This window comes from Passer domesticus, chromosome Z (genome assembly GCF_036417665.1).
Source record: "Passer domesticus isolate bPasDom1 chromosome Z, bPasDom1.hap1, whole genome shotgun sequence".
NCBI classification, from domain to species: Eukaryota; Metazoa; Chordata; class Aves; order Passeriformes; family Passeridae; genus Passer; species Passer domesticus.
The window spans coordinates 35,076,812-35,101,328 of record NC_087512.1 but is presented as its reverse complement, the minus strand read 5'-3'; the positions used below and the strand labels follow the sequence as shown (position 1 = coordinate 35,101,328).

Sequence of the window (24,517 nt, the reverse complement as noted above, 5' to 3'; positions counted from 1 at the left end):
AAATGTAAAGAATGTGAGATCATACTATAATAATAATAATAATTTCATTTATTAATAGTTTTTCAGGATAATTGTGTAGACTTGAAGTGGTGTTCTTTAGGATTTTTAGTTTTGTTTAAATTCAAGGTTAATTCTTTCCTAGATGTTTCAAAGAAAGCAATGTGTCGTTAGTCTCTAGGACATCAAATTTTGAATTCCCAGTTTAAAATGTAGTAAAAAGGTATAGCCAGGGAACCTCCTGAGTAATACAAATGGACCTTTCTGAAATAGCAGATGATTTCTTGACAAAATGAGCTAATGGTATGGGAAAATAAAGGAGTATGTTGTTGTTTATTCACATAAGAAATGCAATGCAAGCTTTTTCTCCATTCTGTTAAATTGTTTTAGGCTTTTCATTTTCTTTTGTAGTACCTTGTAGATTTGAAGTATGTCACTTAATCTTGCAGTGCATGTACTTAAAAGGGCAATACCCATTTTTATTAATAACTTTCATGTTCACTCTGTGCCAAATCTTGTACCTTGCAAGAATTGTCAGAAAATGAATTAAGGGTATGCTGAAGATAGTAGGGATACATAATAGCAAGAGCAGGCAAGAAATGTTCTTTGACATGTCTCTGTCTGGTGTGCATTGTACATTAGTGCTTCACAATCTCTAATGAAGGTGATCTTGCAACATTTAAAAAATATATGGAAGTATGGTTATTTTCCTAATGAGATGCTGAGGTATAATCTGATGATTAAACTGAAGGTCCTTATTTTGGCATGCTGAAATGACTGTTTAATGCCTCAAAGGAAAGAAGCTGGGTACACGTGGTGCTGAAGCAAGGTGCTGCTGGTTATACTAGGATGTATCTCCATCTGATTGGGTACCACACATGAGTTTCTCTGACACTTGACCATCTGTAATAGGGAGTCTTGAGGTGCTGGTAGGTAGGTCTCTAGAGTTCATTTTGCAATCACTTCTAAAGCATCAGCTGTAATGTTGATTCACTCATGCCTTGCTTTCCATGTCAAAGCAGGTATGCTGAGGCTAGTAGGTTAATAAGCAACCCAAACACCTCTAGAAGGACTTCAAAGAGGTATTGGCATGATACTGAATCCTGTACTAATTCCCTGCCTAGGTAACCGTACACTATGGTAAGTCTTGAATCTCAGTTTTTTGTAAGCAAGTGTAAACCTGGGAAGTCATTTTCTAAACTGTATTTAGACAGTAAACTTCCATCTGATGTGGAAAATTGGCAAGTGTGGAGTGAGGGAAGGTGAAGTGTGTATTTGCTGCACTCATCCGTACAAACTATTGCTTGAAATCTTTAATTTTTTGCTGAAGCAACTCCAACATCTACAGAGAGTTCGGCCTGTACTGTACAGCTATATGAGTCTAACCTGAGGAGGTTAGACATGCATCACATTTCAGGATTCCATCCATAGAATTTTTAATAGTGAGGACAGGTGTTTTATCAAAACACTGGTTTTTGTCAGTCCATGTGGATATTTGATTTTTTTCTCTCCCCTAGCAGTCGTTGCTTTACCCTGTCCAACTTGGAAAACACTTATGAACAGTTGTCCTTTTATCTCATAAATATCTGCCTTGCTGAGAATTATAAGCTATTATTGAGAAATGGAAACATAAGATTACTGTTACACTAAATCCAAGGTTAAGTTTGGGGTTTTTGTTACAAGTTCTTGGAGCTGAAAAGCCTTGAATTTTGGTCTTTTGTTCTGGTTGGAATGTAGGAAAATTCCAGCCAATGTACAAATAGATTTTTGGTTTTGTCATTTGGAGTAACCCCAGTGATGGAACAACTTCAGTGTCCAGATTTCACTTAAGTATGCCTCTAGAATAAGAGCTGAAGGAAAGTCTTAGTAGTTCTTGGGCATAAGTTGCTTGTCCCAGATGCAAAAGTGTACTCCAGATGTCTGTACTAGGTGACTTCGGGATTTTTCTGCTACAGGAATAGGCCTTTGATGTGCTTGGCCTAGTTTTGGTTTGTTTTGTCTGTGAATACCACAGTTAACTTTGAGGTCTGTTTTAAACTTTGAGTGTGGAAAAACCAGAACCGTATGCTTATCTGTTTGCCACTGCAAAGTACCATATAAACAGTGTGGTTAGATAAGAATTTAAGTAACAACAACAAAAAAAAAACCAAACCAGTGCAACAAAATGTTATTCTTGGTTTAGCATTTACTTACGAAAAATACAATAAGGTATTGTTGAAGTATGAAGTAAGAGACAACGGTCAGTTTGCTTTCTATCACATTCTCTTCTGAAATATGTATTAAATAGAGATATTTGTATGTCTAAAGTGATTTTTAAAATTTTTTTCACTTAATTTAATGGAGGTGGTATTAGTGAGCCCCAGTGTTTTGATTCTAAACCAAAGCTTTAATCTTGGAAGTACAGATGTCGGGCAGAAATGTATGAAAAATTTTACTTTGTGCATTTCTTCAGAATGTAAGAATAGCTGCAGGCTGGCTACAGATACTTGTATGGGTCTAAATCAGTGCTGCTGCTATGCCTGTTTGCATTATATAAATATTGCATGGACAAAATAGAGAAGCAGCTTGGTTAGGTTTTTCAGGGGGATGACTATGTCTTTTGCAAATAACTGTAGTATCATCTGTAGAGAAATGAGATTTATTTTATAAGCAAAGAAAACAAAAGTTTTTATTCCTGTGTGTGACCAGAAAAAACTCCCCCAGTTAGCCTTCACTGTTAAACCAGTAATAGCTTTGTACTTCTCCTTCTGCCTCTGATAATTCTGATGTCATTGATCATAACTGTTTGGTGGGCTGGGATTTTTGCGGAAAGCAGGTAAATTCATCTTCTACCCCAGAGTATTTTTGGAGGCTCTCAAAATGTTGTGGTTTTCTTTCTCAGTTTTTTTGCCCCCCTCCCCTCCACCCCTAAATCAGCTAGTATTTCTATTTAGTAATAAACAAGTTTATATTCAACAGAAATCTGAGTTTGCTTGATGAAGGAATTACTTTTAGATATTTTTCCTCTTTTTCTCTTGAGAGCAACAGACATACTTGAGACTAATTCTAGTCCATTGGCTTAATATGAACACATTATTTCAATAGGCGTAACATTTTTAAATTAGAAATTAAAGTAATGCACATTTTTATGATCTCTAGTACTAAATCTGTAGTCTAAACTCAGAGTGCAGTAGACTGACAAGGCTATGCCAATGTGCTCAATTTAATGACTTCATAAAATATAATGAACTGCCCCTGCCCCTCTGCTTCCCCCACCCCTCCCAAGTGTTCAATTTCTTAGTTAGGTTATTAACATCTGTCAGCAGTTGAGGTTTGCAATGGTTTCCAGAAGTTACTGCTTATTCAATCTCACATTAAAACAAATTAGGAATTCCATTTTGTGGTGTGAACCCAGGTCTGTAACATATACAGTTCAGCATCATTTTTTCACCTGTAGTTACACAAGTGTTTTAATCTGCAATTATGTTACCTACTGAGCAGCTATCACAGTCTATTTGTGTCTCTCAAATTTACAGGACAATGTACTCTGTGATTTAAACTTAATTTCATGAGCTCATTAAGAAATACAAAACCACAACAAACAGTTGGTTCCCATTGCCCAGATTAGTCTATAAAGTGAATTTACCTCCCAAATCACAAAGTTTCTTAGTTTATAACCTGTAACTCTTAATCCATACACTTGGGTTCCATAAAAAAATAAAGGTATCTAGCTGAGTGTGAGGGTGCTGATCCTTCCTCCTTTGTCACAGTGTGGCATATCCTGTTTCACAGTGGGAGGCCTGAAAGCCTGAGCAGTCCAGCTGGTGGGGGAGCAACTTCAAAAGTTTGGCTTTTTTTTGATAAGGTGATGTTTTCCAGATTGGAGGTATGGTTTATGTACTTCCTGTAAGTTAGAAGATGGTGGTGAAACTGGCAAAGATGATGGCTGCAGTAGATAGCAATTTCCAGGTGATCACGACAGCATAATGGCCCGTTAGCTATTCTGGTCACCTGTCCTGCCTACAGTATGTTCTGTATGCTCCCAGAATGCATCTCGGGCCTTAGCATGAGCTGTGTTGGCCAAAATATGAGCAGGAGTTGAGTATAACAATCAGAGTAGCACAGGTTTTATTTGCTGATAAATTTTAGATTTTTATTGTGCTTTCTAAAATACATATTTTGAAGGATATGTTAGCCTTTTTCCTAGAGCAGTACTATATATCTTGAGGTACTGTATGTACATGGTGTTACTTGGCTGAAGATGACATCTGCAGGCATTTTGACATGCCTATGTACCTGTATTATTCTTTTGCACACTCTTTGTTATGCAACATATCAAAGGCTAACATTGAGTTGCTTCAATATTTGTTGAATACACAAATGTAAGCTATGGTATGCAGATATATTATCTGTCAAAACCCCACAATCCCAGTTTTTCACATGAAAAGAGTGTTGAGAAAAGAGTGTTTATTTTATTGAATTTACTCTTACTTCTTGTAACACTTAATAAGATAGAAAGAAACATTTAAACACACTGTCAGATTCTAATAAGAAAATGGTTTGAAAGTACATTCTAATTGTTATTAAGATCTATGCTGATACATGGTACATGATAGGAATATTCAGTGTCTTTTCATCCCCATCAGCATCCCATGTTCATCATCAGGTTTGATATAATTTACTGGTGGATATAATTTGACTTCTTTCTGTCTTACAGATTTAATGTTCCTATAGCTTCTCCTCTATGTCATTGTTGGGGTTTTTTTGGGTCATTGCAGAAATTAAGGAAAAAAAGGAAAGATAGTCTTTTTACTTAGAAACTGAATGCAGATATAAAAGCAATGGGCTGGCTGCCTTTAAGATAGGGTAATTCTAAGAAAGCATGTGAGAGGGGTGTATAAATAAATCTCATAATTGTGTCACTTATTTATACTATTATTTCTATGAAAGTATCAGCTTCCATGTTGTAGGAAGATGAAAAAAAGTCTGCTTTTAAAATTGAAAAGAAGACAGATCTCAACTTTCTTTTGATTTTAATAATACTGTGCCCCAAAACCATTTCCACAGGTCTCATCTGTTGGAAAACCTCTAAAATGAGAGTCTCCTTCTGAAATGTAAAATATATGTGCTATAAGGAGACCAGTAGGAGAGATAATTTCTCAATCTAGTTTAGTAATGACACATATTTTATTCTTCCCCAGGGCAACACCTCTCTGGAGTGATAGAACATGATGTGACACTAGAAGCATTAATAATTAGTTCATAAGTCAACTTTCGGTGCTGGCCTTGCATCAAAGGAAATAGTAAAAATGTTTGGTGTTTTTTTTCTTTTTCATCTTAAAGAAGAACGCCAGAAAAAGTCTTATGACTCAAGTAAAGCATGTCAAGGTGTGCTAAGTGCTTTTTTCTTTTTGTTTGTTAATTGCTGGCCTGGGAATTGAGCAAGTGCCTTATGTTTAGACATTCAGATGTAATTATAGTATTGTTCATTGTTGATGCTTCTGGCCCATGTTAATGTTGATATATAAATATATAATTCGTTTATCAAATCTGATGCAAAGATATATTTGCAGTACAGATGCAAGAAGCATCTTATAAAAACATGCAATTGAATAATTTATGCAGCATTGTGACTGTTTCACTAAATAAGATGATAAGGGAAGAACATTTCTAAGTAATTATTTTTAGCTAATTGTTTCTACCTATTGTTACAGAGGAGAAGGATGATACTGCAGTTTCTACACATGTTTTGTGTAGACCTTTCAGGTCCTAGAGTATTCAAGTCTGACTTAACACATACATCCTAATTGGACAAGTTATAAGTAGTTATCTATGAACAGGAAGCAAATCAGTGGATGAAGTCTGTCTTCCTTTATCTTCTAATTGACACAACTTCCATTAACACGTAATTCCTGCTTTGTTTTCTTGGATAGTTTCTTTTCAGAGCAGTTGTACTGTGTGCATTTTTTAAAATCAGTCAGTCCCTGTGGGGGATGAAGCTGGCCTGCTTTGGTCCTTTACTTTCCATTGCACTTCTGCAGTTCTCTCTGTGTTGTGGGTAAAATGGTGGTTAAGTAAAGGTGGAAGGTAAGCTAGATATGTTTTCCTCTCTACAGATCTGTAAATCTGTGGCAGTTTTAGACAGCCAGATACACCACACTTACATGTCTCTTACAGGTAAAGGAAATCAGTGGGTATATGCAATACTCATTAAAGTGTTGCAATGTACAGATAGAAATGCTTATAATCAGGCTGGAAGAACAATTAAGCAGTGTAAACTTCTTGACTATGGGTTCCTGTAAATTGAAACATCACTTTGCAGATTTGAAATATAAAAATGGACCCTGTCTTCTATGTGTATGACATGTGTTTAGTGTTCATAGTAGTGCAGTTAGTCTGCTGGGTGGTTTTGAGATACTGAGAGCCCATCACTGGCAATTTCATGAAAGTGGGACTGTTCTTTAAAAATTCCCAGGTGTTAGTTCTCAGAAGAAGGGATCCTGTATGACCCATTCTGGATGTTTTTTTTATTGCTAGTTCTAGCTGCAGGTGACCTCTTGCATTGCCACTTCAACTTTCCAGAGTTGAGTGATGGATGATACTGCTCTGCTGTTTCTGGTTTTGCCTCTCCTGTAGGATGTCTGAGTCACCACCTTCTGAAAAACGCTTCTCACATAAAACAGTTCAATTAAAAAAAAAAAGTGATTAAGGACTCAACAGAGATGCCAGTATACTCAAAGAAGGAAACTTTTTGAGATTTAGGAGGTTTTCCATAAAAAGGCAATGACTGTTGTCTGTCCAATCAGTTCTTCCATAGCCAGACTGGACCCAGGATTCCTATTGCTTATGAGGAAAAAGATCTGGCAAAGGCAGGAAGATCACGTCAGAGAAGTCAAACTTTGCCTGGAATGTTATGTTTTCCTCTGATCCTGTAATTCTGTTGACATCATATGGTTCATTACTTAATTTTTCTTTGTGATTTTAATTTTATCACAGGTAATGGTGATGATAAAGATTTCCTAAACTGCCTTTATGTTAACATTACAATGTTTTTAAAAAAGACTGGTACAATGCCTAGGATGAAAACTAGCTTTTAGTGGTAACTTTTTGACAAGCTGTGATAACTGCTCATGTCCCACCAGTTTGTAACAGATGTTTTGACCAAATGTTGACCAAATGTTGGCTTTTTATTTGTTCTTATATTGTTATTTCTACTCCTGGTTACTCACCTGCAGTTCCAAGTTTTTAGTATGAATCCTATGTCCATATTGTGTCTGCCTTTTGAGGATTTAAGGGTTTTTTGTTTTTTTTTAAAGTAAGATTTTGCATCTCCTCTTTGCAGGACCCAGCTAGGATTCTGAACATAAATAGCAGCAGCAGTAGTAACAGTTTTTCAAAGACCCAGAAGTTAACAAAGGAGCACAAAGAAAAAAATTCAAAAGACTCAAAAGAACAAAAAAGTGCCTTCAAAGAACCTTCCAGGGAACATAACAAATCTTCCAAAGAATCCTCTAAGAAACCCAAAGAAAACAAACCACTAAGAGATGAAAAAGCGGTTCCTAAGATGGCCTTCAAGGAACCCAAACCCATGTCCAAGGAACCAAAATCTGAAAACACTCCTATCCTTACCGTAACATGTGGGCAGCAACAAGAAAAGAAGACTCTCACAAAAAGACCCATGTCTATGCTGGACACTGATGAATCTTCTGCAAGAAAAAGAAAAAAACCCAGCTCGGATTCATTATTTAAAAGTTTACCTAGTGCCCCACCACTGATTCTTACTTGTTCAGCTGACAAAAAACAGACAAAAGATAAATCTCAGCTCAAGGTGGGGAGAGTCAAAATTGGAAATGATGCACTGGAAAGGAAGACGCCTACTCTGCCACCCTTTGATGATATTGTAGATCCCAGTGATTCTGACATAGAGGAAAACGTGTCCTCCAAATCTGACGTAAGTGCTTGTTGTACTTGTTTGGTTTTGCCTAATACTTTACTCAGTGCTGTATTGAGTACTTGTAGTCTGTGGGACAGTCCACTAAATTTGTGTTCTCCCCTTTCTTTTTGCTGTCTATTGGCAGATTGTCCAAATTGAAGGAAGCTGATGGCCATGTTCAAGTTTAAGCTTGTTCTAGTTGAATTGTATTGCCTATTCAAGTCTATTCAGTTACTAATTGTCAACATTATGACAATGAGGCTATGGGAGATATTCTTTAGAAATTCATGTTTCTTTTGAGAGAAAGGGAAATGGATTTAAATGCCTGTATTTCACACTCTAAATCTTTGTTTTCAAGTATTAGAAAGTTCAGTAAATCCAGGAAAGGGTTGCAGTTGTATCAGAGAGTTATGTATTTTTTTGCTAAAAAAGGCAGTTCTGTCAATGACGCCAATTTTGTGGACTATTTCCTAGAATCTCACTCTGATGAGGGGAATCTATTGCCAAGTAGTAGGCTTACCAAGAAGAAAGATGTTTTAATGGAAATTTGCTCTCCTGAAAGTATTTCTCTACTGTGCCTTCTCATCTGTTTCAAGTATGATTTGCTCTTTAATTTTATGATTAAAACTAGGATTTTAATAATTCTCCTAGCAAACTTTGGTTTTTAGAAGCATCTTTCATAGAGACATGTAGAGAAGGAAAGGATGGTAGGAGAAATGTTGTTTGATGCCATTATTTAAGCTTATGGCTAGACATGTGGTGTGCATGATAGAGGAATACTTCCCAGCCCTTCCTGTTCAATTCTCTTGTTTTTCTACTTTCTGATTTGTGTCTCTATTATTGCCATCAGATTCATAACCCTGCTTGCCCTCTCTGGAATGGACAATAAATGCCTTGCTGTGGGGAGGTGTCAGCATTAGGTTTTTACTTTGTAGAAACTTCCTGTGAGGGAGATGGAAATTTACTTCTGAAGTGACCTTTTAATGACTGCTCCCTTAGGGCATGCACAGGCTGTTAAATTTAGAAGGTATACAATAGAACAGGCCCTGCTTTACAACATGACACAGGAGACAGTCTGTGATTGGAGTGGCATTCTTATTATGGCTTGAAACTTAACCAGTTTGTCTTCAAACTTGAAAACGTAGATACTTGTCACACCCTTGGTGGGAAATACTTTTTCTTGTTTTCAAAAAGCTGAACATTCTCTTTTAATTTTTCACTAGGTATAAGATAAACTATATATCCTCACTAGCCTATATACTGAGGGTATATAGTATATCTTAAAGATATACTATATACCCTCAGTAGAGCAGACTAATTAAATAGATTTGTGAATGCCTTAGAGGAGCACATATGCTTTTACTGGCTGCAGCAGTTCTCCATTTTTTTTTTCAAGACAGAAGAATTGAGACAAGCAAATTAAATGTAAGTGGAATTCTACAAATGGTTCTGCAGAGGTGTGTGCTGTGTGGCAACTTGAAAATAACTGATATGTGAAAGATATATGGATGGTAGTTTAAACTAATCCTTTTTAGTTGCTGATAGGTGTTTCTCTCTTTGTTGTCTTGCAATCTCTAGCCCATTACGAATGGTGTAATGGGAACACCTGTGTATTTTTAATAGGCTGTGGACACAAGTGCACTTCCACAAGTCCATTGTCCATCTGTAGTTGACCTGTAGGACCTAAGGAATTCCTTAATTCTGTACTAAAGCTAAAAAGCAGATTCAGTATTTTCTAAGTCTGTAAGCCACTGTTACTGAGAGAGCAAATTTCTGAGGTCCTCTCAAAGAGAAATAAATCCTGCTAGTTTGGAGTCTTGTCTATTTTGATGTTGACATAGTGGATCATGGAACACAGATCTTCTGTGGGTGGACAAGGAGCACAGTATGGTCCCTGTCTGAATGGGTGAAAAGGATGTCTGCCTCTTTTGGGCTGTGGTCCTTAATAAATCAGGCTGAGTATGGCTCCAGTCAGTGATGGGATACTGTTTAGAAAGTCAGTAATATACTCACCTAAATAAAAACTACCTATGAAACACTGAATAATCCCCTAAGGTACTTGAGTCACACAATTGGCAAGTGCTGTGGTAGAAACAACTGGGCAACCTGGTTAGTTAATGTCTGCAGAATTTTACAAAGAGATGTTCCTTCTGCATTTTACCAATTTTAACCCAGGAACCTAATGAAAAGTGACCAAACAGTGTAATAAGGATAATTTTGTATGTTGGAAGAAATAGTTTGGACTTTTTTGTATGTATTGGGTGAGCTTCTAAGTATTTCAGGAAGTCTCACAGCTAGATCTATAAAGGGTATATCCAATAAACATAATCATGTTAAGGAAAAGAAAAAAATAAAAACTTGCAATGTTACATAGAGAGTAATGGAAGTAAAAATATGGCAGTGCTTTTTCTCTACAATTTCAGTCATTTCAGACCTGTCAAAGCTTCATGATACTGACAAACATAGTTGCCTGAAGCTCGGAAGATGCTTCTAGTGTCATATCCTGGCATAATAATATGCTGTAAAATTAAGTCAGTTGTCATTTCTTACTCTGGTACACTTACAATGGTGGGTATCATAGCCCTGATGAACAAAGGGAGTATATTTGGTAGTATCTAGCTTTATTCCTAAGTGTCTTCAAGAAAGCAAAACCACTATACCCAATTCAGCAGATTTAGGTTAGGTATAACAAATTATATTACAAATCAGTGCCTAAAAGAAAATTGTTACAATACATCAAAAATACTAACTCTTGAGTCAGGTGCATTTTTTTCTAGTTTAAGTTTTGTTTATGACATTTATGCAAACATAATAATACTGCATTAATGTAATGTTCATACATTGTATATAATGAAATTATTAATAACTTTGCTAAGAATTTTGACGTTTCTTCACTGTGGGGAGTAAGAAGTGGTCTTATTCTCAAACACACCCATGTTCCAAAAGGATGACAGTTCACTTTACGGGTATTGCATATGCATATACTCATAGGCATAACTTCACATATAAAACATGATAAATTTGTAATACAAGGTGCAATGTAGAATGTAGAATTTACTGCAAAAATAAGTTTCTTGCTGTTGCTCATTGTAGGATGGTTCTCGAATTAGATATAGTCCATTATCAGTTCTCAGTTGTGAAGTCTGGGTTCAGGATTTTAAAATAAGGATGACATTCTGAAAAGTCCCTGTGGTAAAGGAATCTTACATGATTAAGCAGAGGTGTTGTTTCAGTGGGGTGGTGCTACATGATGGCAATAATCCTGCTCCCCTGATTTCTTTGGATACACCCTGAGTTCAGTGAATTGGGGTAGAGTGTATCATATCAATCAATAGACTTCAATTTCAGACAAAAAAAGTAGAGTTGCTTAACCCTCCAATGTACAGGCATCATATTCTACCTAATTATGGGCATTCAGACTTGAAACATGGCCTCTGCCTTCATGAAGTACAGAATGTAGAGTTACAGTACCCCCTGTGAGAGGTACATTGTTTTCAGGTCACTAAGTGTCTGCCAATGATTGTTCTTCCCTTGGAGCTATCCCTTGAAATTCACCTTTCAGAATCCAGACAGCTTAGCATGCTGTTGTCTCTGGTGTATTTGAGACAGCTGGACACTGTCCTTTGGTATCTTGTAGTCAGTCTTTTTTTGAGCTTCAAATATCTCTGGAAAATTCAGTGTGAAATGCAGGGAATCACACCCTTGTGTAGTGATAAACTCTCTGCCCTTGTTTAAGAGTCTCTCTGTGTGTCACTTAGACCAAGACCATGTATGGGCATTCCTCTGTGTTGTGTTTGGCATACACTGTAGTATGGTGCACTGCAGTATTTATTTAAATTTTGTTTTTCTGTTGGCTTTGAGCTGTTGGCAAGTAAAACGAGTGTCTGCATTTCTCTTCACGTTGCTTTGTTAAGTATCACTTCTCAAAGACATCTGTGAATTAAAGTGCATTGGACTTCAGTGTTACTGGTCAACTAGGTGTTCAAAAGAGCATGGATTTTTTTTTTAGTTCATTTGGAAGTCACACATAAAGGCTGAAAAAACTATTTTACTGGTTTAGGTATGAAACATGCAAAATAAAGTATAGAACAAAAGCATGCAGATTTATGGTTTTATTGAAGCATAGGCATGTTAACACAGTCCACTTCAAAATTCTAAATATTTTGTTTTTAAATTCAATTACAGGATGTTTTAGTTAATGAAAACTCCACCTGCTTGCTTCCTATGTGGGACAGTGCAGTAACACGATAAAAAAAAGGACTTGACCTTGATTTTGCTGCCGGGGTGGTGGCAAATATGGTGATATTCTTGTAATATTTATGTGATCTGCAAGCTGTTGTATGAGATGGAGAAATACAGAATTTTGCATCTGAGTGAGGCATTTCCGTGATTGGAGCTGCCCCTTTTGAGCTGTGGAGTCATTTCAAAAGGGATACTCAGATACTTCTTGTTTGATTACCACTGATTTGGCTTGACTGAGTAAGAAGGCAAAAGTGTTATATGGCTCTTGGTGAAGTTGCTGCAGCAGGAAGGCACAAAAGAAATAAGACAGATGATACATACCGATTATGGTATTAAATATTCTTCATGTATCTCCAGTTGTAGAGAGCTGAATAACAACTCTTTAAGTCTGCCATGCATGACAGTGGTTTGGTGGATTCTTTCAGGGAGTCCATGTGAACGGACTGAATTCTGACAAATTAATTTCTTCTGGTGTGATTATTTTAATCATGTATGTATTGGTTTTTATCCTTTCCTGCATTATGTCACTGCATTAGTAATGGTAGTGGCCTTTTGGCATGTCAAAGCCTATGGACATACAACCTGAACAGAAATGTGTGCTAGTAACATGGGATAGTGGAGGGGTAAGGAGTTTCAGTTATTAAGAGCAAAGTACATTAGTGGGTCTTTTGCCTTTAGGAAAAAATCCCGTCTCCTTCTCAGGAAAGCCTTTATGGAACAATGAAAATACAGTAGGGATCACAGAGACTATGCCTTTATATTTAATTAACTGCTTGCATGTCCTAAAGCAGTCTAATAGTATGAGTACCTTTTTAAAGGAATCCATAAAATGCCACTTTCAGTCTGGCACATGATGTAGTAATTTGACAATTGCAAAAGTGGAAGAACATTGTGAAAACCCCCATGGTCTTGTAAAACCTCCAGGCCCTTGTTAGCTGAAAAAGCCTACTTTCTGCCAGGGCTTGGAGCCAAAATCTGAGCTTTTTCGGGTAATATTTAAAGCCAGCAGGAACAGTAGTGAGATAGAGCTCTGTGTGCTGTTTTCATGTAGTTATCAAAGGTCAAAAAGGAAAAGGAGAGGATAAGATTTTATTTGTGAAATAAATGTGGCTGTGACTCTCAAGATGATTAATGGTGCAGAATAGGGTTAATGCTGATCACGTGCTTCACTGCAGACTGGGCCCTGTGGGTTTGCAGTGGTCACATTATTACATTCTTTACTATTTGTGTGATAAATAAAGGAAGTCTTTCTGCTTCTAGTCTGGGAAATAACACTGCTCTTAAAACCATGCCAGCACAAACATGTGGTATTGTTGGCCGTGGTACCCCTGTGTCAAGGAGGTAATTCAGTAGTCACAATCAGGTAAATATTGCACAGTCTGAGATGTTTCCTTCCAGGTATATGCTCAGAGAGAAATTGTGGTCAAAGACAAGCAGACCTCTAGAGAAATGGCAGTAGGCACAAGTATGCTCTGTGGCCATCAGCATCTACTGTAGTATGGCACCATTCAGCTGCTATACTTTGTCTATTTTAATTAGGTGTCACTTTGAAGTGAAAAATGCTTTGTCTTCACTCACAAAAGCTTGGGTGCATGTTAGGCTGTTCTGTATATGGTGAAATTGCTATTGCTGCATGAGGAAGAAGCATGATAGAAAAGTAGAGATCCTCTGGGCAGCAAGCTCAAATGTTAAAGTGAGACAGTGTTGTTACCAGTGTGTTTGGAAGTCCCTGGCTTACAGAAAAGTTAAAAATTTAGAAATAAAGCAGTGAGACAAACTGTGTAGAAATGATTAAATGTTCAGGTTGCAAAAGTAATCTTGTGAGAGCCGTGAAATTTTGTATTCTTATGGCAGAGTCTGTTGGGTTTTTGTTTAGTTTTAGGCAATGTCACATTTTGACCATGGAATTAACATTAATCATTATTAAGCTACTAATACAGGTGAAGTATTTTACTTAATTTGCAAGTACTGGCTACATCTGCTTCATTGTGACTACTTGTGAATTAACTCAAGTATTTGCATAAATGGAGGTTCAAATTTGGGCCATTTTTTCTGTACTTCAGCACTGGAAGCCCTGTTTACCTGCAATCCTTTAGGAAGTAAGGGATTTAATTTGGTATGTGTAGTGCCAATACTGTAATTTTCTGGGGTGGTTTTGTAGCATAAAAATACTTTGTCTCATATCTGGTTAAGTCATGACAATTTTGAGAGGCCAAGGTGGATTGCAGTCAAAACAATAAAATATAAAAGACAGGATATTTTATTTTAATCATAATGAAGTGAGATCTTCTTGATAAGGATTTCATTGCTTTGAAGTTGCTTTATCTACTTACATAAATTGTTGTGATCCAGAAGAATGGCTGCATGTATTTAAAATAAAATCGAACACCTGACGATTTTCAGGTGGCATTTTATTTACAATAGTTAGATCTATTCAAGGCTCTTATGCCCTTTTATTTTTTATGTGGAACCAGTATGTTTACACTTCTTCTGAGGGAGGCAGAAACGCCATGGTATACTCATGTATTTTTGAAAGTTTGCTGCCAAACTCCCCATGAACTTCATTACATAATTTTGATAATACTTCCCATTCAGAGGCTTGTACTCTGGTGATGACAGTCATGAACTCTTCAGGACACACTGTAAGTATGCAATTTAATTTTTATATTTAAAAGAGTCCCCTGGAAAAAAACCCTTTGTCTTTAACTTTTACTAACAAGGATAAAGACTGTTTGAGCTCACTGCTGCAGGGAATGTGTACCCTATCATGCCTGTGCATTGCCTGTTGATGGGGGAGGGACTACTGTTCACCTCCCTGTGCTGTAGAGCCCTGGGGCTGCGCTGCGTGTTTGGCAGTGTGGAGGAATGCTGGGGGGCCCTCTTGGAATGGGCAAGACATGCTCCTTATGGACATAATTTGCCTGCCCCAGACTCAAGGATGATGGTGCCTGTGTGTTTCTGGTCTCCCAATACTGAAGTGTGCATATATATGAGCCTGGTAGAGGAAATAACTGCTTGATTACATCTGCTTTCATTTTTCTTTTCTTCTATGCCCTCTGTATGGCAGCTGCCTTTCCCTCTTGACAACATTATTGACTCCTCCTCTGCCAGGGAACCATTGCTGTTTAAGGGCAGTGTCATACCTGAAACAAATTTTAATAATATTTTGAGTGTTCATTGAAAGTGGTTCGAGATCACCACATCGGCAGTAGAAAAATTGCTACATACCTTAAGAGTGTTAGTGTGAATTTGTCTTAACTGTCTGAGTCATTATTCAGTAGTACTGTTTTGGCTTACTCGTGCCTCAGTACAGCTTACATTTTTGTTAGAAAAAGATGTTGCAAAACTAATTACTTCATGCTTTTTCCTACCAAAACCTAAAACCAGACCCAAAAAAACCAAAACCCAAAAAAACTTTGAATAAAATATCCAGCTCTATTGGTACTAAAACTTAGCATTTTCTCTTGAAGGCCTCTAAGCTTTCAGGCATTCATCCTCCCTTGAAAACAGAAATCTTTATCTCCCCAACAGAAATGTGTATTTTGTGCTTCATCTGGCATTGGGTATGTCAGTGGGGCTTCTAGTGCCCCTCTCTGAGCAACAATATCTCACGCCATTCATTCCCACTGGGGCTGAAAACCCCAGCTTTCATACAAAGTTAGTTGTATGATCAGATTTATTTGGTGATCGGATATATTTTCTTTTAACATTGTGCTGCTGTGGAGGGACTAAGAAATTTGGTAATTAATGTTGTCTTTGCCCTAATGAAAATGACAGCCTTTGCACATGTGTAGCACAGTAAGATGGGGCTGCCTGTGTCCAGAGCATCTATGTAGGGTTTTTTGAATTATCTTGGGACGTGTTACCTGTTCTTGCTGTGGCTGTCTGAACATGAAGCAATTTCTTCCTGTGTACTTAGTGTGTTGCAAGCCATCTGGCAAAGGTGATGAAATTATGCCCTGTGTTGTAGGAATTAATGTTTCATACTGCAGAGTTAGAAGATAAGGATAAATGGAGCTATTTGCACTTCACAGATTCTCTTTATGTTTCCACAGAACTTGTATCATCATCTCAGAGCGACATGAAAGGAGACTTTAAAGGCAACTGATAATAGGTACCCCCCTCAGCAGCAGAGCTATGTTTTGTTGTTGAGGTTAACAGGCAGCTCCACCTGTGCCTAAGCTACCCGAGGAAAAGATGATTCACAGGTTAGGGGATAACCACAGCTGGGGGCCAGCAGTAACTGGATCAGTGTCTCAACATTGATCACCCCAGTCAGAAAACCATTGCAAAACTTATGCTGTTTAATACCATATTAGGTGGACAGTCTTGATTAGGACTGAAGTAAATCAAGTGATTTTGCTGCTCTGTATGAGGTCATTTTAGGTATTACCTAAATATTCAGAGTAGGTTACATACAGTAACCTGTATTTCATAATTCAAATTATTAGCTGCAAAAGTATTACAGTCTAAACTGTGTCAATAAAAGAAGTAAATACAGGCTGTCATAATTTTAGTGTCTTCCAGTGAATGAATGATATTTTTCCATTGCCCATGCTGCTTCAGTGGATTTTAGTTGTTACAATGCAGCTGTAATTTGTAGATGAAAAAGACGTAGTTTCAAGATAGAGCTTATTGCAATGTGTCTTCCACAAGAAGAGTAAAACATCATCCAGTGCCATGGTCTGAGTATTCTGGACAACAGCAATTCAGTTGTGAAGTTACTCGTTCAGGACATAAAAAGACCAAAGGAGAAAGCCATTTTTGGTGCTCTTGGTGGCCTAAATTTGCTTTGGGAGAGGGCTAGTAAGAGTAAATAAAATTTTGCATGTTAAATGTTACAATTTTAGGTAAAGGAGAAAGCTTGTAGGTGAGATGTTTCAACTTCATTTGTTTGTGCCATATACAATGATTTGATTCTTTGAACACTTCAAAAATCAAGATTGATCAGATTTGTACTACATGATATCTTAATTTAGCCAGTATTGCAAATAATGTAATTATAGCCCGGTATTTTTAGTAACTTCATTCTGTGGTTAAGGTGCCTGTTCAGGTAACTATCAATTACATTACAAATAGGTTACACTACATTATAACAATTTGAGTGAAATGAACTTTATATATAAACAAGTGTCACATTTTCTTATTTTTGTAAGAGATTGTCTTTGTTGTCTGTTATATTCTTATGTCTTATGAAACAGAAGCAAAACTCTATTAATGTAGAACTCAGATAACACTATGAAAAAGTTATTTTAAATCAGAGAAGTAGAGATAAGGAGCTTTAAATAAGGATTACTTTTTGTCGTATTCTTTTTGTGAGACTACTTGTGTAGGCAAAGTTACAGCACGCAGATGTGTCTGCTGTAAATAGTAAAGAGCAAATAAGAAAAGAGAAATCTGCTCTATAAAGCTTTTTCTCAGAGAATCAGTGTTGTATGGTCTGTGTGTATATAATATGGACGATCTTTTGTGAAAACTACTAGACAAACAAATATTATCATAGAGCGAGTGCTTAGGAACCATTTTATCAGATGTTTCAGATCTGTAGAAAAAAATGTGTGTAGAGCACGTTGCTGCCAAACATGATATCTAAAGATCATTGTTAAGTTTACAGCATCATAAGACTGGTTAAAAATTATGACATTTTGAAAAATCATTTGAGGAGTTTTGTTTTGTCTTAGAGACTCGAGAATTTTTTTAGGATATGGCATGTATTTTTGTGTTTTTCTCTCTACAGCTTTTTATGGAAACTGGAATGTACAATAAATGAAAGCTGAGTTTTTCAGATAGTAATTTAAAACCCAGAAGTTAAGTTTGAGGGAAGAGTAAGTACAATGAGGCTTACTGTGAAACTGACAGAGGAAACAGATCTGCACTTGATCTCTCTGGAGTTTATAGTTAAATTTTGAACCATTTAGTTTTCTGGGACATGAGTTCAAGAGCCTGTGCAACAGGACTTAAGAAAAAAAAAACAAAACCACCCAAACAACCAAAAACCAAAAAAATAACCCTGTTGTTTTTCTTACATTTAGGTGTATATTTGCTTGATTTTTATGACCTGGACAAGCTTTCCACATAGTAGAGTTTTAGCGTGGGGTCATGCTGGGAGTGTTCTCAAGTTTGAGCTACATAAGAATAGAGGGGAACTGAGGTGAATTTGCAAAGTCTCTGAGTACCTGCTGAAAAGACCAAATTTCTAATGTGAAGAAATGCACCATAGTTTATAATTATATCCATAGAAACAATTTTACATGAGATGGTTATCCAGTTGCTTCTGTTGTTACTAGGTGTGTGTGAACTCCTAGCATTTGAACCTCAGATCTGGGAGAATTTAGGTGATCCAGCTCCTTGCTGCCCCAAAAGTGACAGCACTGTCTGTTTGATTTCCCAAACAGTGAACTGTCAGTGCATTAACATCTGTCCTTCTCAGTGGTGACACATAGCATAGGGCACTGTAGATAAAATAGCACAAGAGAAGGGAGTTGGCAAGTCTTAGCTTCCAACACAGCAGCTGAAGGGACTGGCCAGAACAACTACTACCCATCTTCTATCATTATTAATCCCATTAGAGCAGAAGATGTAGAATAGTTGAATGAAGCTCTCACCTTAGCTTTAATACCGAGACTGAATTTTCTGGTTTGTATTTAGTACTAAAATTGAAGTTTCTTTCTTTCCAGAACACATTTCCTTTATTGGCACAGGACAGTTCTGTATATAGAATATGTGGAAATTGTCAAAGGAAAGGTTTAAAATGTTAAGTCAAACTCTCAGAAAATCAATATCTAAGTATTGCTTGTCAGCTTCATCTGGCCTTTTCACAGTTAAAGGAGTGCAGAGGGACAGTCGCAATCCTCTCATCACAGGGTTTTCATGCCACTGGGCTTATAAAATGAGCAATGTTTTCCAAACAAGTATATATTATATTGTTTGGCCTCATTTTTTCCCCACGTAGGTCAGACTTTGTATGGAATACAGACCTGTTAAATTTCCCATGTTGCGCTGCTCATACTTTATCAATTTGTCAGAAATATGGATGTATTTTCACACATTTCTGGCAGTCTGAATAACACAGTGATTCGTGCCAGTTTTGAAAAGCCTTTCTATAACCCTGTCTTTGCCAGCATTACCTACATATTCAGAACAGTCTTTATCCTTCTTGGTAAGGCTTATCTGATGAGAACTTCCATCAGTTTGCCTCTTGTTTTTACGGACCTTGTTCATACTCATAAGACCATACACAATTTTAGTTTATTTTATCCTTAGTTTATTCTTTATCTTGTAGTCCTGAAATCCATGGAAACTGTAGTATTCAGCTGCTCTACAAGGCAAACCTTGATCTTCCCTCCTGTACTTTTTTGCTTGCTTTACTGTGTCTGCCATTCCTTTCCATTAAGGCATTTTCAGGAAAAATACCCTACAGGTTACAGAACAATCATCACTAGTGCTTCATCTTTCTATGTTATTGTACAATGTTTTGCAAAAGAATTTTTATCCATATTTTTTGCTCAGTCTCCTGTTCATGAATTTTCTCTAAATATCGACTATTTGTGAGTTTTTATGTTAGCATTGTCTCAAATTTACTTTTGATTTATAAAGGTAAAATAAAATGTATTCATAAATGCAGAAGGAAAAGGATTTTCTTTCAAAATTAAATAACATGTTTCAGTAGGACAGTGTGTAAGGAAATGCAAATTCCACTTGATTCAGTGCAGTTGCTCAGAGGAAACAGTTGCAGAGACTTGATTAAGCCCTTTTCTTGATTCTACTTTTTTCAAAGTGTGTTTCAAAATCAAAGAATCACAGACTCCTTGAGGTTAGAGGGTATCTCTGACTGTTATCTGGTCTACCTGCCCTGTTAGCCCTGTTCAGCCAGGGCCACTTTGGGCTGGGTGGCCAGGATCCTGTCTAGACAGTTTTTTCAATACCTGTTAGGGAGGGAGATGACAAAATCACCCTGGGCAGCCTGTGCCTATGATTGGTTACCCTTGCTGTGAAAAGCTGTTTGCTGATGTTCAGTGGGAGCCTCTTGTGTGAGCTACAGATAGGTTGAATTATTCTGCTGAAAGCTGAGGTCACTGATAGAGCATTTAAGTGGCAGTAAATGCTGTTAAGTATAGGAGTCCTGTTAGAGAAAAAGGCTTGTCCTGCAGGAGCATGTCCCTCCTTCCTGAAATTCTAAATTTGCACGAAGTGGAAGCAATGCTCAGCTGTATAAGTAGTTTCAAATGTACAGACTTCTCGGTATGTATAGCACTGGGAAACATATGTCTTTACACCATCATGCAAAAATAAAAAATACGTGGACTGACTGATACAAAATGAGATATTGCTACACCACTTCATGTTTACTTCAATAAACAATTTGTAAACTTCCTTCAAGAATGGTTCAGGGAAAGGCTAGAAAAACCATTGTCACCCACATACAGATATCTTCTATTTCTTAATGTAAGAATTTATAGGGAGCTTGAAATGATGTGGGTTATTTTTAAAGTCATGGAATCATATCCTGAGTTGAAAGGGACCCAAAAGGATCATCTAAGTCCAGCTACTGTCCCTGGACCAGACAGCCCCAAGAAGCTGTACAAATTGGGACAACCATAAAATATTACAGAAACAGCTCCATTATATCCTTTGCTGTAAACAGGTAGGTTTGCCTGAAAGTTGTTTGCAGCTCAAGAGTGAGCTACTTGTAAAAACAGACAAGAATTTGAAAATGGCAGAAGCCAGGTGATTTAGAAAAATCACTGGTAAAAAAGGTACCTTTTCACGGAAAATTTGGGCCAAAGAAAATTGCCCTTTTTTGCTGAACACTTTCAAAGCACAGAACCCCTCAATCAGGCCTAATAAAGAAGTCACTGTCTACGTGCATCACTGTGAGAGCACTAAAGTGAAGTAGACTGTCTAAGAATGCAATAAATCATATGGGGTCATTGCACTAATGAACAGTTCAGGCCCAAACTCTCATTAGCTTGTCTGTAGAAAGAAAAAAACTGGTAAAACAGGAAAAGGCCATATGAGAGAAGCTCTTTGCTGATACTATCTTAAACTTTTATTGTTGAAAGATAGGCTTTAGTTAATTTCAGACCTATTAAAAAGAAATATTTTGTGATTAGGAACCAGTGAATAAGAGCAGAAAGCCCAAGTGTGTAAAGCCATAAATACCTAAGTCCATGGGTTAACAATCTGTAAAACTGTCAAAAAGCATTGCTTAAGTGATAAAAGACACCCACTGTTAACTAGAAGCATGGGTGCTGTTGGCACCAGTCCCTATTCATATATGGAAGGCGTCTTTTTAGTTCCTTCTGAAAAAGCAAATCTTTTCTGTTAATAACATTCATTCTTAGGTTAAAAGCAACCGTTTTCTCTGGGTGTGTTCTCACCCAGATTTCTCAGTCAAAAAATGAAGGTTTCATTTCCAATGCTTAACAGTTTTAATACTTACGCTAATTTATATTCCTTGAAATAAATTTCCAGATTGGGACATTTAAGGACATGAAGTAAATAGTTTCAAAAGTTATTATTAACCCTTTAAAATAAGTCTGCATTATCAATATGTTTCCTAAGGAGTTTTTGTGGTCTGAGTTCTCAAAATGATCTTGCTAAAGCAGAGCAAAATTTTCACCAGGAAAATACACAATTTTTTATGTATCTATATTCATTTGTTCTTGTGATATTGACCCAATTAGTTAATGCTGGGAGAAAATTTTGGCATGGAGCAATTTCAGTGGTATTTTCATGCCTTATAATGAGAATGATATTAGGCCTTTCTCCCTTTTTTCATTTCCAGCAAGCTGGTTAAAAAAGAAAGTAGTGAACTTGTAATAGTTAAATAGTGTCTGTGGATTTTTGATTTTTTTTCTTCTTAGATTTTAGCACTTGAAAGCCAAATATGACTTTCTTTTAGTGTTTGCTATTTTTTTGAGGGAATTGACTTTAGGTAAGTTGAAGTTCATGTTGAAATTAATAAAGAAAAAATACAGTTAAAGGAAATCTGCAGAAACCAGTTCTCAGCTAGTAATTTTGCAGCAAGGAGCAGAAATTGATGGATAAACCAGATGTTTAAAAGTCGCCTGCAGCTAGACAACTGAGCTTAGTTTGCTGATGTCTTTAAAGTTTGCATGGACACTTGTTCTTCATCACTGCAGTCTGTTTCCTATTATCATGATTATTTTACAGCTAGAAATCTTGTAAGGTTTTACAGAAACTCAAGAAGGAAAGCTTTTTTTTTGTTTTCTAAGCTTGATTTTCAGAGCAATGTTAAGTAGTGCTGCAGTATATTTCAAAAAGGTCTGATGCTGTGTAGTGTGTAAGAATCTCTCTTGGTACTCTGAAGTGGGTTGTGTTGTTGGTTGGGTTGGATTTTGTTGCACAGGATTAATTCAATTGTATATAAGTGGCATACACCCACACAGTCAGGTACAGGGTTTGTATTTTGACTGTGTGTCTGTGAGAACTGGAGCTGGTGTTGATTTAAGGAGAGCAGATGTTAATGGTGTTGTTCTCAAGCATTCTGTTGCCCAAATAGGCATCTCTTATCGTGAGAAAAGGCAACAAAAGACAGTAAATCTGCCTGCTCTATTATGAAGGGCAACAATAGGCTGATTTATGGAGAAAAAGCAACTCTTAGGCTTAGGTAGCCTGTGTGTGTGAAAACTGAGTTTACAGACTGGATGTTTCTGCCGTCATTTTTGAGGAAGATTTTGTTCTGTCTTAATCATGAGGCAAGAAGAGTCAGAAAATGTTGGTTAGCCTGGGTAACACATCATGATAACACATGTTGTATAAAAGTTAAAGTGTGAGCTGGTTCAATTTTCAACAGTAGACCATTATTTCCTTACCTGATTTTTACTGTTCCTTCTGTATGGCTACTTCTTTTGTGTTGTCCATTAGCATCCCCTCTGCCCACATATCAGATTCATACTTTGTCTCCTGTACACAGATGAGTGTGCAAGGATGTATCGTTGAGTCTTGGAGTCAGCCAAAATGTATACGGAGACATGCAACCTGGCAGCAGGAAGCAAGACTCTTCAGTACTGAAGAGTAAAATAGTACAGAATTTTTCTATGAAGTAATAGGACTTCCTCATTAACCTAAAGGGAAATTGACACATTTTAAACAACACTAGGAAAAAAAACCGTGTAGAACTATTTGTTAAATAATACACACTGATTTTAATAACCCTGTTTAAAAATTCAATTTTCTTTTGTAATTGGTAAATTCTAGATAATTTCTCTTTGTAACTAAGCGTACCTTCTGGTTCAATCACATTTACAATCTGCAGAGTTTTGATAGATATGAAAAGTGTTAGGAGAATTTCAGTCACAGCATAAAAGTTTCATTTGAATCCCTATATTAAGACTTATTTTCTAAGGGAGATGAAGGAAAACTGTCTGAGGCTTTCTGGCATTTAGTGTGGTCTTCTCAGGTCTTTTGTTTTTCAATTCCACAACGTCATTGCTAATTTGAAAAACATTGCATCTCCAGTATGACAATGACAGAGATGCCTTAGCTCCATTACAAACTCATTTAGGCTTTCATGTTGTATAATCTTTCAAACAAGGCTTTGGAAACTTCTTGTTAGACTTTAGCAACTAGACATGATGTAGTAATGTGTATGTATGGTGAGTGCAATAGTAATTTCCACAATGTTTGCCTCACTGACACCTGAAGTTAAGGTCTTTGAGTATTATTTGGCCCCACAGTTTCTTTTTCTGACAGAATGCTTTAGGCAGTAACTAACCATAAGAGTTTTTCTAGGCAAAAAAAATGTTTCTTAAAATGTTATTTATTTTCTTTTTTTTTTTTTTTAAGTCTGAACAGCCAAGTCCTGCCAGTTCCAGCTCCAGTTCGAGTTCCAGTTTTACACCATCTCAAAACAACAGACAACAAGGTACCAGTAAAGGAAAAGAAATTGAAAGGAATGTGTGAAATGAAGGGGCCAATAAAAACAGAACTCATGGCATCTCATGACCTCTTTTCTTCTGTGTTTCACTGCCTGAATTGGCCACAGTTTTGATTTAGAGACTTTTCTGCAGGTTGTTTTCAGATGTGGCTGTAAGGGCAAAATAAAAGGAGAGACAGAGACTGGGAACTTGAGAAAAGAGTGTGAGTATTGGTTGCTTTGAAGGACTAAATACATGCCAGTCACTTAACAGAGGATAAACCCAAAAGAGCTTGTGTTTCTGAGTTGTTCTTCTGCAGGGTTAGGTAGCATGGCACCTGGCTCCATCTGAAGCCCTGGAAGAGTGTGGTTTCCCATGGGCAGCCAACAGAAACCCACAGACTTGTGTTTATGTAGACCCTTTCAAAGGCTCTGAGCGTCCTGTACTACTGGGAAGTTTTAAGAGCACAGAATATTTACTTCAA

The 24,517-nt window shown here is 36.9% G+C and overlaps 1 protein-coding gene across 6 annotated transcripts in view; it reads left to right on the top strand.

Moving 5' to 3' along the window:
* The window catches only part of MLLT3 (MLLT3 super elongation complex subunit), a 117,497-nt gene that overhangs the window by 73,105 nt on the left and 19,875 nt on the right, over positions 1-24,517 (top strand). For all 6 annotated transcript variants that reach the window (XR_010352240.1, XM_064403066.1, XM_064403065.1 and 3 more), the window contains 2 exons: positions 7,319-7,927; positions 23,963-24,041. Coding sequence is in view for 5 of the 6 variants with exons in the window: in XM_064403066.1 (XP_064259136.1) it covers positions 7,319-7,927; positions 23,963-24,041 (688 nt within the window). In the remaining variant the exon portion in view is untranslated. The remainder of the gene's footprint in view (positions 1-7,318; positions 7,928-23,962; positions 24,042-24,517) is intronic.